General features: G+C 39.8%; 1 protein-coding gene across 10 annotated transcripts in view; it reads left to right on the forward strand.

Annotated features, from left to right (window-relative positions):
* LOC130909316 (ankyrin-3-like) overlaps positions 1 to 12,915 on the forward strand; it is a 127,200-nt gene that overhangs the window by 73,809 nt on the left and 40,476 nt on the right. For 9 of the 10 annotated variants that reach the window (XM_057825612.1, XM_057825608.1, XM_057825607.1 and 6 more), the window contains 5 exons: positions 1,339 to 1,371; positions 4,586 to 4,810; positions 10,790 to 10,944; positions 11,022 to 11,233; positions 11,366 to 11,573. In XM_057825612.1, coding sequence (XP_057681595.1) covers positions 1,339 to 1,371; positions 4,586 to 4,810; positions 10,790 to 10,944; positions 11,022 to 11,233; positions 11,366 to 11,573 — 833 coding nt within the window. The remainder of the gene's footprint in view (positions 1 to 1,338; positions 1,372 to 4,585; positions 4,811 to 10,789; positions 10,945 to 11,021; positions 11,234 to 11,365; positions 11,574 to 12,915) is intronic. The other variant, XM_057825613.1, reaches the window with a different exon arrangement.

Here is a 12,915-nt window from a genome sequence, read left to right on the forward strand (position 1 = left end):
TTTTCTCCTAAACACACATTTGATTGGCTGATGACTTGACCCACCCCCCCCAAACACACACACACAGAATTTAAATATTAGCGATATTAGAAGTTTTTTTTTTTTTTCAGCCAGCAGCAGCCACTGTAAGAAATGTAAAAAGACGTCAATGTTGTGGAAGTAGGGAACTAACCACTAATTTTGTTACTGAATGTCTGACCTGCGTCAGAGTTAGCATCACATTAAACTCTGTGAACTTGCTAACCTGCAAAACTCTAGTTAGCTGCTTAGAGAGAATTGTCCTCCTTTATGTGTTTTCTACTGTTAACTTTAATTAAACTGTGAGAAATGTAGTGAACAGTTTACCCCGTTCTCCCCAATTTTCCTATTATTTTATTTATGTGGTTTATTTTATTTATGTGGTCAGACCACAGGAGCTTTTATTAATTTGTTGAGTTTGGCTGTGCTCGTGGACAAAAGCTGTAGTGTTTTACCTGAAGGGAGGCTCCATTTTTATTTATTTATTTTTGTGTTATTCCCTGACAGAGATTTTTTATGTTATATTTAATTTCTTCATTTAGACAATGTTGAGTGGTCTTAAGACAAAGGTTTATTTTTTGCATTCCTGGGTAGCTAAGAGATGATTAACAAGCTTGTATTTATTGTGTATGTTGATATAATTTATGTTCAAATAATGCAATTTAAATTTGCTCATAAAATCCGGATTTTTTTCTGGAAGTTTTCAAAATGCTTCTTTTTGAAAACAAATGTTCAAATTTAACGGTGTAGGCTCAACCAATACACATAAATGTTAGTATAAGTCAATACAGATTTGTTTTGCATTGATCATTAAGAATGGCCCGTCCCCAGCAACAAGTGTACATGCAGACCAAACCTACGCCCCTGAACATCTGCAACATTTTTTTTTTTGGGGGGGGGGAAAGTGAACTATTCGTGAGTTAAGTTTACAGTCTGCTGGTTTATTTTCCTGCTGGTCTTCATATTAGCATGTTGCTGTTTAAAACCAGTTTACAAGTGCGACTTCCAGTCAAAAGCATATTGAGGAAAATTTTGTCTGAAAACAAATAGTAGCTATAGATATTTTTTTTAAAAAGCTAGCTTTAGTTTTAAAGGTACATTTTGATGTACCTTGGAGTTTGTAGAAAATAAATGTTAAAATTGTTGCAAGAGTAACTTGGAGTTATACCCCAAAAAGAATTTTAGACACACACATTTGTAGTGCAGCATTCCAAGTCCAAATACATGTACTGTTGCACCGTTCACTAAATCAATGTTTACTGCGTGATGAGAGTGACGGTAAATGTGCGTGACCGAGCTCTGTTGTCATCCATCCCGCAGTTTTTCCTCTCCGCTCCCGCAGTACGACAGCAGGTGACGACTGACTGATTGATGGATTGATTTGTCCTCGTTGTTGTCGTCCGCCGCCACGCGACCTCGATTGTGTCGTTTCCGCTCACGCTCTCCCACTCACTCTTCCTCACCCCTCCTCCCTTTGTCCACTCACAGCAGCTGCTGTTTGTTCTCTTCCTACGTCAAATGTGTCCTTCTCAACTCGTGGTGGAGTTTTTAGGCTCTTGTGTTTGAAGGGCAGATCCCACTTGGTTGCTGTGCTCTTTGTGAATAACACCTTACTGTACAGTACGTACACTGAGTAAAATGACTGGTGCACGGTGTGGTTTTGTCACTCACAACACTTTTGGACACAATTTAGATTTAGCGGGTGTTTGTGCATGTTTGATTGTGTGTGTTAGTGAGTCACGCAGTTGATGTATTTTAGAAAATGTTGGAAAAAGTTTTTTCTTTACAAAATGGTAATGGTATACACATGAAATTCTATTTTATCTAAAAAAAAATAATAACTCCAAATACACAATAAATGTAAATGGCGGATGACAATAGTTTAGACAATAATAAAGGCAAATAATAATGCGACCAGAATGGGAAAAAGTTTTTGGATCTGATATTTTAGATAATAAGATTGGTGTAAAGGTATGAAAATAACGAGAATTATGTTTTTTAAAACAAAAAGTAATTTGTTCATATTCAGTATAAGTATATATCATTACATAATATTTAGAGGTGGGAATCTTGGGGCACCTAACGATTCGATTACGATTGAGATTCAGAGGCTACGATTCGATTATAAATCAATTATTGATGCCCCCATTCAAGCTATTAGCTGCTTTTAATGTTTCGTACATAGCTAACTACATACGTAGTTACAAAAATTTCACAAAAATCCTTTCAGGCTTAAATAAACTACTATTTCAGTATCAAGTTAACAGTTTAAAACAGTAAATAAAATACTCAAGTCCCCATTGTGTATCAGCAGTTATAAACTACATTCAGTTAATTTAATGTTGTGAATCAACCGTTATAGTTAAAATTGCTCCCGTTATTCAATAATTTCCCCTCTACTTTCGACATGTGAAAGTTTAAAACTGTTTCATCATTTAAAAATAGATTCAATTCAAGATTTTGCCGATTTAGGGGTATTTCAGATAAAAAGTTGATTAGGTTCGCTCGGAAAGTTCGCTACAACAGCCTTCAAGAGAAGTCCACTGCTTTAAGATGGTGGCTGTTACTAATGCCGGAGAGTCTGTCATTTCGCATCTAGTTTTCTACTCATGTGCTGCTAACGCCGCCGAGTCTGTCATTTCACATCTAGTACTTTATACATGTAATATCTACCGTAGCATTATGTGGGCATATTTTGTACCGGCTGTCGGCAGCAGTCAGGTATTATTGTGTTTTTACCTAGCGGCATGAGTTGAGCCAGAGCCATGAGTTGAGCACGATTTTTACTCTCGGTCCGTTCCTCAGTGCGTCCTGAAGACCGCGCTGACTGCGTATTAGTTCCACTTGGCATATTTCAATAATCGGAATTTAGATGTTTATGAATCATTCTCGAATCTTCCGCCGTACCGCAAATAATTTAAGAATTGGAAATTTCGCACCGCAAATAATTTAAGAATTGGAAATTTCGCACACCTCTAATGATAATATAATTTTAGTACAGTGATCCCTCATTTTTCGTGGTCAACTGGGACTAGAACCTGCCGCGATAAGTGAAAAACCGTGAAGTAGCACACCGCCCCCCCCCCCCCCTTTTTTTTGTGTGTGTGTGTGCGTGTCCAATGTATTTATTAAGATTTAGCATTGGAAAGAGATACATACCAGTATAAGATGTTTTTTCATTTTTTTCCAAAAGTATAATTTAAAAACCTTTATGTACGTAATGTACATATTAATAAATGTTTTTTAAGCATTTAAAAGGTTATAATTATGATAAGTTTTAAACATGTTACTATCCCACCAAAGTATTTTTAAACAAGATTAAAGTATATTATTATCATTAAATACTTCATTGAGTGAGTCCATTGAGTGAATTCACTCAAATCCGCTCAATCTGCTCACTTACACACAATGAGTTACCACAGCAACTGTTTCACAAGTTAAACGATGATTAAACGATGACCCAAACGCCTGTCAATCATCGTTAACTTTAACCCCTTCAGACCTGGGCATGCTGAACCCTAGATCAATAAATACACTGAATTTGGTTGCTATTGCCACTTCTTGGAGATGATTGGACGGAACTTTAACCATCGAAATCAGATCATGAGGTTTAGCATGCCCTCTTTTTTGCTATTTTTGGCTCTTTGAAAATGGCTGAGACAAAACGCAACTTCAAAAAGCCAAACATAAAATGCTAATTTCTCATTGAATACAATATAACTTTAACATTAAAAATAACCAATAAAAGCGTAAAATATCCCCACCAAAAAAATTGCACTTTGTTCTGGTATTTGAGTAGAGTAAAAATCTGCAAAGATTTTTGTCTGATGGGTTTAATAAGCAAATCCAGTGCTCTGCCTGACCAACAAAGAGCAGGGAGGGAAGGTGAGAGAGACTACGTGATTAACTCGGGACACCTCATCTGTATTTATCTATTTTTTATAAGAAAAAAAGCAGCGATGGTCTGAGGGCGCAAAGTAGCGAGGGATCACTGTATAGCAAGAAACATTTACAAGAAACTTTTAAATAAAATTGAAATTTTAGGACTAAAACTAATATATTTGCAAAATGTCAACATCTTATAAAACCAAAGCAAAAGTTAGAGTTTAGGAACATTTCTCTACAAGTTTGGGCTAAATTATTCAAATATATTTTCATAAATTAGTACAATTAATGAGGAAAAAGATATTTAACATTAACTTTTTTAATTTAATGGAAAAATAATTATCGTATTTCAAAGCAAAAGTCATTTAAAAATAATGAAGGCTGCATTTTCAAATATAGATCTTGTCGTTTCTAGTGACCAGACAAGTGTTTAGGTTGGACAAGGGCTATAAAAAAAGCCTTGACCCTTGAAATTCTTTTGAGTACACCTGCATGCTTCACTGCAGCGCCCCATGGGGAGACAAAACACACACTAGAGTTTCATGTGGATGAAGCACTCCTGACACTGAAGCATTGATGCTTATCTATAAAAACAATGATATTGATCAATAATCATTACAGCACCACCCGGAATGCACTTCAGGTTCTATTTCATCCTTATCATTCCCCTCTCCGTTCTCAGGTTCCTCGTGAGCTTCATGGTGGACGCCCGCGGTGGATCCATGCGAGGCAGCCGCCACAATGGCATGCGCATCATCATCCCACCCAGGAAGTGCACAGCGCCCACGCGCATCACGTGTCGGCTGGTCAAGCGGCACAAGCTGGCGTCACCGCCCCCCATGGTGGAGGGCGAGGGTCTGGCTAGCCGGCTAGTGGAGGTGGGCCCGGCTGGAGCGCACTTCCTGGGGTGAGAACAAGATTTTTTTCACTGTGTTTTTTGAGATGTTTTGCTAAGCGGCTTCTGTGCACTTTGCTTTGATGACATCTTCCTTCCGCTTCCTGCCCACCGCCATTTCCAGTCATCTGCGTGTCCACTCGATTGTGTGACTGCATCAACCTCTTCCCAGCACGTGCCCTAGATTAAGAGTCCAAACAAAGCCCATTTCATGCTTATGAGCACTTTGAATATCTTTTATGTCAATTTGTTTGTTAAAAGTTAGAGAATGCTCATATTTGGGCTTTTGAAATTGGGAAGAAAAAAGCCTGGAACCCAAACTTGAGAACCAAATTTTACTTTAAAGGGAACCTCAGACTTAAAGACTTGCAAGCTCTAATAAGCCACAATTGCTCTCTTTTACTAAAATATATTAGAAACACATAAAATATTGGCATTGATTTAAAAATCCAATTTAATATATCTAATCTAATATACAGTATACATAATATTTAGTACATGTTTTGTTTTTATAGAGGCTCGGGGTAATGACGTAGATTGTCACTGTTACTCGACGAATACTACCGGGTTACTGCAATTCTTTCTACGCGGCGAGCATCCAACACATGCACACATCGGCTAAAAGCAGCGAGTACTTACTATTTATGGTTTTATTGAGTCTTTTATTACCTTTCCATTGCCTCAAATACTTTTTGCATGTGTTTCCCTCGCATACTTTTAAGCATTGTGTTTTCTTGTGGTAGCTTTAAAGCAGATTGTTGATCTGTTGACCACATTAGTCACGTAGCATATTTAAACCACCCTTATTTGATATAACCCTATTTTTCGGACTATAAGCCGCTACTTTTTTCCTTCATTTTGATACCTGTGGCTTATAGTCCAGTGTGTCTTATTTGTTGATTTTTTTGGGGGTTAATATAGGTAACACTTTATTTGACAGCGTTGTCATAAGACTGTCATAATTATGACATGACACTATCATGGACAATTCTGAATGCTTATGACAGATGTCACGAACTCCATTTCTGTCCATCTTGGATGTTTTAAATGCATTCAAAAGTGAGATAATTTGCCGGATAACACAAAATGACATCTGTTATTTCATAAAAGCTCATGAGAGTGTCATATCATAATTATGATTGTCTAAGGACAGTCTTATGGCGCCACTGTCAAATAAAGTGTTATCAAATACCACCAATTAATGAAACAACTAGAACAGTATCTGAAGAAATATCACAGAACACGAATTTTGATTGTTATTTACATCCGTACCTCTGCAATACATGCTAGGAGGCATGTTGGATGACAACAGTGTTGACAGCAGGAGACAGCAGAGGTTGACTGTCTCCCCTAAGAGAGCAGTGATGGCCAAATGAAGCTTCTTGAAGCTATGAAGCTTTGCAGCAAATCGGTTCAAAGCTTTACGGTGGTTCATTTGGTCTTCTGACAGTCTTATGGGGCCACTGTCAACTAAAGTGTTACCAAATACCATAACTAGCAATTAATGAAACAACTGGAACAGTAACCGAAGAAATAATTAGCACAGATCATGAATTTTGATTGTGATTTTCATCTGTAGCGCTGCCAATTGGTTCAATGCTTCATCGTGGTTCATTTGGTCTTCTGACAGTCATATGATGCAGCTGTCAAATAAAATGTTACCGGTTAATATCATTTGGTGTAGATATCCCATAATACAGTGAGGACAGTTGCGGCTTATAGTCTAGTGCAGCTTATCTATGAACAAATGGCGTTTCTGTGCCAAATTTGGTGGGTGGCGGCTTATAGTCAGGTGCGCCTTATAGTGTGAAAATTAGGGTACTATTATTATTGGGTGTCAAATTCGCCTCTCGTAGGACGTTTCGCCGGTGTAGCACATTTTGGCAGAACACCGTTTTTTTTTTTTTTTTCCCGACTCTCGTCTCGTCTCATCCCGTCTTTCCTGTTCATTTTGCTTTTGCTGCACGTTTTGTCAAATATCGACAGTGCTGTCATGTTCATTGATGTTCCTCTCGGGTTCAAATTGAAAGGGTTGAACAGATGACAAGTTTATTTCGCTAGAGTCATACTCTGCAGCCCGGCAGGGCAACCATGTGACGTCACCGCCCTGCGACATCAGCAACAATGGCGACCAACTAGTTGAACTAATTTTGCAAATAGTTTCAATATCAAATTATTTTAACTCATAATAACATTTATATTTTAAGAACTACAAGCCTTTTTATCCGTGGATCCCTTTAAACCTGGTGAGAACACCTGATTTTGTAACCTTAACTGTCCTGAAACCTAAACCCTACTTTGAAACCCAAACATTAAATCCTGACTCGATGGACCATCTCTGGCTTGAAATCCTTGGTAAAATCCAAACCACAGCTTTGAAAAGCTGTCATTTTACACCCTTAAAATTTGGAATTTTGTGTCAAAATCTTGTTTTGAAAACTTAACCCAGACATAAAAGCCTGCCCCTGGCTTGAAACCCAAATTTGTAACACCCACACTCGTTTAAAACCCTTACCCTGGTTTAAAACCCTAATTCTAAGACTCCATCCTGTCTTGAACTGCTAGCCCGACCTAAAGCTGTTTATCGAGATGCGACCAATCCAGAGTGTAGTCTATATTTCACCCACAATCATCTGTAATGGATGATTGACAACAATGTGTAACAAACCAATGTAACCCGCCATTTCGTCACTTTGGACGTTTGTTGGAATTTTGTGCACCAGACGTACAAAATCTCCTTTCTTCTAATCAAAGTGACATTTCATTGACGTCTTCGTTCATTGACCTCACACCTATGTGTTGCCTGTGTGTGTGTCTTGTATGTGTTTTTGTGTATGACACAGTAAGCTACATCTTCCCAGAATGCCGCCAGCTCTTAATGAAGGCGAGAGCCTGGTTAGCGCAGTGCTCCAGCTGGGACCCCAAGGAACTAGATTTGTTGGGTAGGAACATGGAAAAAAAAAGTATAGCATCCGTAACCCGATAATCCCCCGTTCTTCCCCACACCCGTCACCCCAGTCCCGACACGGCAGGCTGATGCCCCATGATGACTGTTTCACATATTTGCCTTTAATTTCAGTTCCAACATGACATGATGCTATCGGGTCAGAGTGTTGTTTTGGGAAGAATTCGGCAAGAAGTACGAAAAAGTTGGGCATATTGGGCCATCAAGTTGTTTATGTACACTACACATACAAAGAATACTGGGTCTCAGAGTACAGCAACGCTGTGCGCCTAATACGTTTCTCAATATAAACCTCTTATAAAATTCTAAGAACGGTATATTCTTCCTAAAACCACACCTTGTAGCTTGGAATCCATGCAGTTACTTTGACTACTTTCATTGCCAAGGTCATTGTTGCTTCATTTTGGCAAGGCGTCTGACATCACTGGTTTTTATTGGCTTGTTTTGAGCTGAACTGCATTTTTAGGCATGTCACTTTTGTTTCAGGGATTGGCTTGACACTTTGGAGGCAGTGTTGTTTTTGGCAAACCTTTTAATTTTCGTCAGTCTTTTGGACGATAATACAGTGGTACCTCGACATACAATCGCTTTGACACGTGATGTTTTCGACATCCGCTGTAAAATTTGACTCGCCATTTGTTTCTACATCTGACGAAATGCTCGAAGTACGACGATTTACGACAATGCCGCATTTTCTTTGTTTTCCTGCAAGACGGTCGCACGGCGGATTTTCTTGTGAGAGAAATCAACATAGGTTCCGAGAATGTTAGTGCAGGTGGTGAAAAAAAAAGGAAAAAGTTTAGGCTTACCATTGAAATGAAGATGAAAATGAGAGAAAAATATGAGCGTGGTGTGCCGTGCGTTAACTGGCTCGATAATATGACCGTAGAATGTCTACGATCTCGACGGTCCTCCTCCGACCTCCGTTCGCCAGTCTTTATCAGTTATGGTGACAATTATTATTGTGGTAACATTGCCAAAAAATCGCCAGTTTCGTCAAGTTTTTAATCATTTATTTCACAACTTGTGAAACACAACATGCCTTCTGTCCGCCGCAGCTGAACAAAGTGAAAGTAAAATGTCCTCTCTCACTCCGTCAAGTCAGCCACGCTCAGGTACACAACGCAAAACACACCCGCCACATTAGAACCCGATTCGTTAAATTATTACTGGTACAAATATTATAATCATTCTGATTTTTATTCATAAATTATTTTGGTCTGTGTAATTGATATTTGCAATCATACCAGCAGCATTTATTAAGGATTTAGTGTAAGTTTTCCGGCTGTATGACGAATTAATGGAATTGTATGATTTATTCTTAAGGGAAAATCCTGCTCGACATACCACCATTTTGACTTACAAACAAGGTCCTGGAACGAATTAACTTCGTATGTAGAGGTACCAGTGTACTAGTTAGTCTACATCATATTTTAGGTATCTCAAAATGTGTTTGTCTTGGTCTAGTTTTTGTTGACAAACACTCAAGACTTTAATTTCCTTTAGTTCTAGTCGATATTTACTTGAAATGTTTTCGTCTATAAAATTAAATTTTACTCCAAAGAAAAAAAAGTTTCTATTTCGAATGAACATTGACAGACGAGCACATATTGTAGCATCTACAAGGACAACACCAACTTGAGTGATAATACACACTCAGCAGGAAAACTGTATATTATTTTCAATGAATTATACCCACCTGGATGCCTTGAATTGTATGTAAAAAGTTGTCCAAGAGTTAAGAGGACGCTCGTTGTTTGCATTAGCCTAATACGAATGCTATGCTAACGCTATGAGTTACATTTAGTGTGTGATGATCACTCAGCACAGACCATTAAAGGTTAAAGCAACATTGCATATTCTCTTTGGCCAAGATAAGAAAACAAATTTTACCGTGAGTGCAAGCCTTGAGACTGGAGAGGACACTGCACTGGTGAGTGGGGCGGCGCAGCACGTCACATGAGTGAGACAACCAGACACTGCTACGATGCAGCTAACTACACATAAAATATCACACAATGTGAACATTTGACGGAAACTATTTATACATTTTCGTCTCGTCTCGTCAGACAAAAACTGGCATTAGGCGAAAACTGGCATTAGGCTCGTTGTTTTAGTCACCCAAAACACGTTTTTCGCTCGTTATCGTCTCGTCATCGTCATGAAAAAAAGTGTTTGTTGACAAAATGTTTTCGGTATCTTCTGTTTGGAGGATTTTCCATCAAAGAACATTGAGGTTCTGATGAATGTAGATAATGTCTGCTCCCTGTAAAGGGGCTGTGGACATCAAGACAAGACAAACTACGGTACTCATGGATTTATAAGGTGATTCTTTCCAAACATGGAACAATTGTGTGTCACTTAAGCAAATTAATGAAACTCTTGGAATGATTTCCAAAGAGAAGAACAATGAGCTTAAGATGAATGTAGGTAATGCCCACTTCCGTTAGTCTTTTGATGTGAAGAAAGAACAAAATGTCTGATGGAGGTGTGATTGAGACTGCACTCGGCATAAAGAGGATGCTTTTAAACTAAATAATTGCAATTCTTGGGGCGATTTACCAAAGATCAGAGAACCTGTGGCCACTCTGCTCTTCTGTTTCTCTCCGTGAAGTTATTGTCTTGTGGTTTCATGCGTGTCTTGTGCAACCATGCTTCGCTTTAAAGGTTTCTTCCTCTTCACTCCTTATTTCAGTGAATGTGCCATTGAATGACTGTAAATACCCGTTTCTACCAAGCAGCTTCTGTCTTTGGAGTTTGCATTTGCAACCTTCCCTTAGTGTACCAGTGTCACTCTACTTTGATATGTCAACTGAACCGGCACGCTTGGTAGAAATGTGGTTGAAACACCCGACAGAACCACTGTCCATTCACACCTGCACTCTGTATGGTCATCTAGTCTGTTAATCTATAGATATTAGAGCAAAATGTTGATGCTACTTACTAAAGAAATGAGAAAAAAATTTATCATATCTTAGATCTTTTTGAATGCTGCTTGAGCCCATATGTGATCTGTTCCCTACTAGGCCTGTGATAGTGGAAATTCCCCACTTTGGATCAATGAGGGGGCAGGAGCGAGAACTGATACTTCTGCGAAGCGAGAACGGTGAAACCTGGAAGGAGCATCTGTATGACTGCAAGACTGAAGACCTCCGTCAGCTCCTCAATGGCATGGATGAAGGTAAAGATCTACTTTTTCTTGGAGCCTTACTGAAAATATAACTTCATGTTTATGTTGTGTATTTGACGCCCTCATAGAACTAGACAGTCCCGAGGAGCTGCAGAGAAAGAGGATCTGCCGCATCATCACCAAAGACTTCCCTCAGTACTTTGCTGTGGTGTCTCGTATCAGGCAGGAAACCCATCAAATGGGACCCGAGGGTGGTACTCTGTGCAGTCGTAGTGTCCCATTGGTTCAGGCATCTTTCCCAGAGGGAGCCCTAACCAAAAAGATCAAGGTTGGGCTGCAAGTGAGTACAACAAGAACAGCATCATAGAAAAGAAGTACAGTAAATGTGATATGGACTGGGATGTTTGGGCGGGGGGACCCACTTCCAAATTCTACATGCAGGAAAAACCCTGACTTTTGTTTCTGGCCTCAGGCCCAACCTGTACCAGATGAGACCGTGAAAAAGATCCTCGGCAACCGTGCGACCTTCAGCCCGATTGTAACGGTGGAGCCTAGACGGAGGAAGTTCCATAAACCCATTACGATGACGATCCCAGTGCCTCCACTCTCAGGCGAAGGTCTTTCCAACGGATACAAGGGAGATTGCACGCCGTGCCTCCGACTTCTCTGCAGCATCACAGGTGAGGTGTTAGCATTTGCACATCTCAGTGATCACAACTCCCCATTGGTGTTTTTTAAGCCTGACAATCATCTCAAAGAAACCATGAATAAACCATGAGAAAACTAACAAAAGCTCGTTGCCCAGCAAGTACATAACACTAGCTCGTAAACCGTCATGTCACACTAACCTCCAACTTCAAGAGACAGACATAAGCGGCACAAAGTTGCCCTAGTCCAGTACTCTCAAATTGTGGTGCGGGCCCCCCCAGGGGGGTGCAGAGCGATGCTGGGGGTGGTGCATGTGACATTGGGGAAGATACATTTTTGTCTTACTAGAATAAAGTGTAATTGCACATCCACTCAGTGGGTGGCAGTGCCACTCTAATTTTTAGCATGTGCGCAGTATTTTTGAACAAAACAAGAGCACACAGCAAAGAGCTCTGGAGATATGAAAAACTTGGACAAGGAAATATGACAAAGCATATGTATCATTTAGCTTTTGGCTTTGACTTTAAGTACAGTGGGAGACGACGAAAGACCAGACTCAGGGGTCGCGTTAACCGAATATTTTCTGTCGTTGACCGATTTTTTAAAACTGAAGTCCATCTGTCATTTTGACAGTTTGCAATTCACACCCCAGACCACAGGGTGGCGAGTGAGCATATTAATTAGCTATTGTCTCTCTTGATGCATGACGTCGTTGGCCTTACTCTGAAAAATGTCTAGGCAACTGAGTGTCCGAAGTTTTTTCAAAAAGCCCCAAAACGACGATGGTGTTGATAAAAGAGGTGAAAAAACAGGGACTGCACAAGCGGGCACGCAATTCAAGTCCATGCGCACCAGGAGGAGGGTGTAAGACTGCGTTCAGGCCACAGCAGGTGAACTGTTAATTTCATTGTTCCATATGTAGCCTGCCTACCTACTGGGGCCACAGTCAGCTGTTTTTGTCACTGCGGAGAAAAAGTTACATATTCATCTGCTTGATGTGTGATGGCACGGTGTGGATTCTCTGTTAAGCTTGTTCGGACAGAATATTAATTTAAAATGAATGAAAACTAAATACTATTGAATATGTTGAAGCGGTATGCAATGTTAAGAGTCTTGTTAGCTCGAATTGCTGTGTCCAGCCGCTGTAGCTCTGCTGCTCTCTGTGAACTCTCTATTCAAGCCGGAACGCGCGCGGCTCTTAAAGTGTCTCCGTCACGTGACTGAGTCGTAGCCAGTAACGCGCTCGGCCAAATGGACGCACAAGTACGGAAGGTGAATTATGCCAAACAAAGGCTCACCACAATGTCATTATCATCATTTTAAAAATTTAAGTGACGGGTAAAAATAGATTATGACTGGATATTTATGACCCTG

The sequence above is a fragment of the Corythoichthys intestinalis genome, chromosome 21, assembly GCF_030265065.1.
Source record: "Corythoichthys intestinalis isolate RoL2023-P3 chromosome 21, ASM3026506v1, whole genome shotgun sequence".
NCBI classification, from domain to species: Eukaryota; Metazoa; Chordata; class Actinopteri; order Syngnathiformes; family Syngnathidae; genus Corythoichthys; species Corythoichthys intestinalis.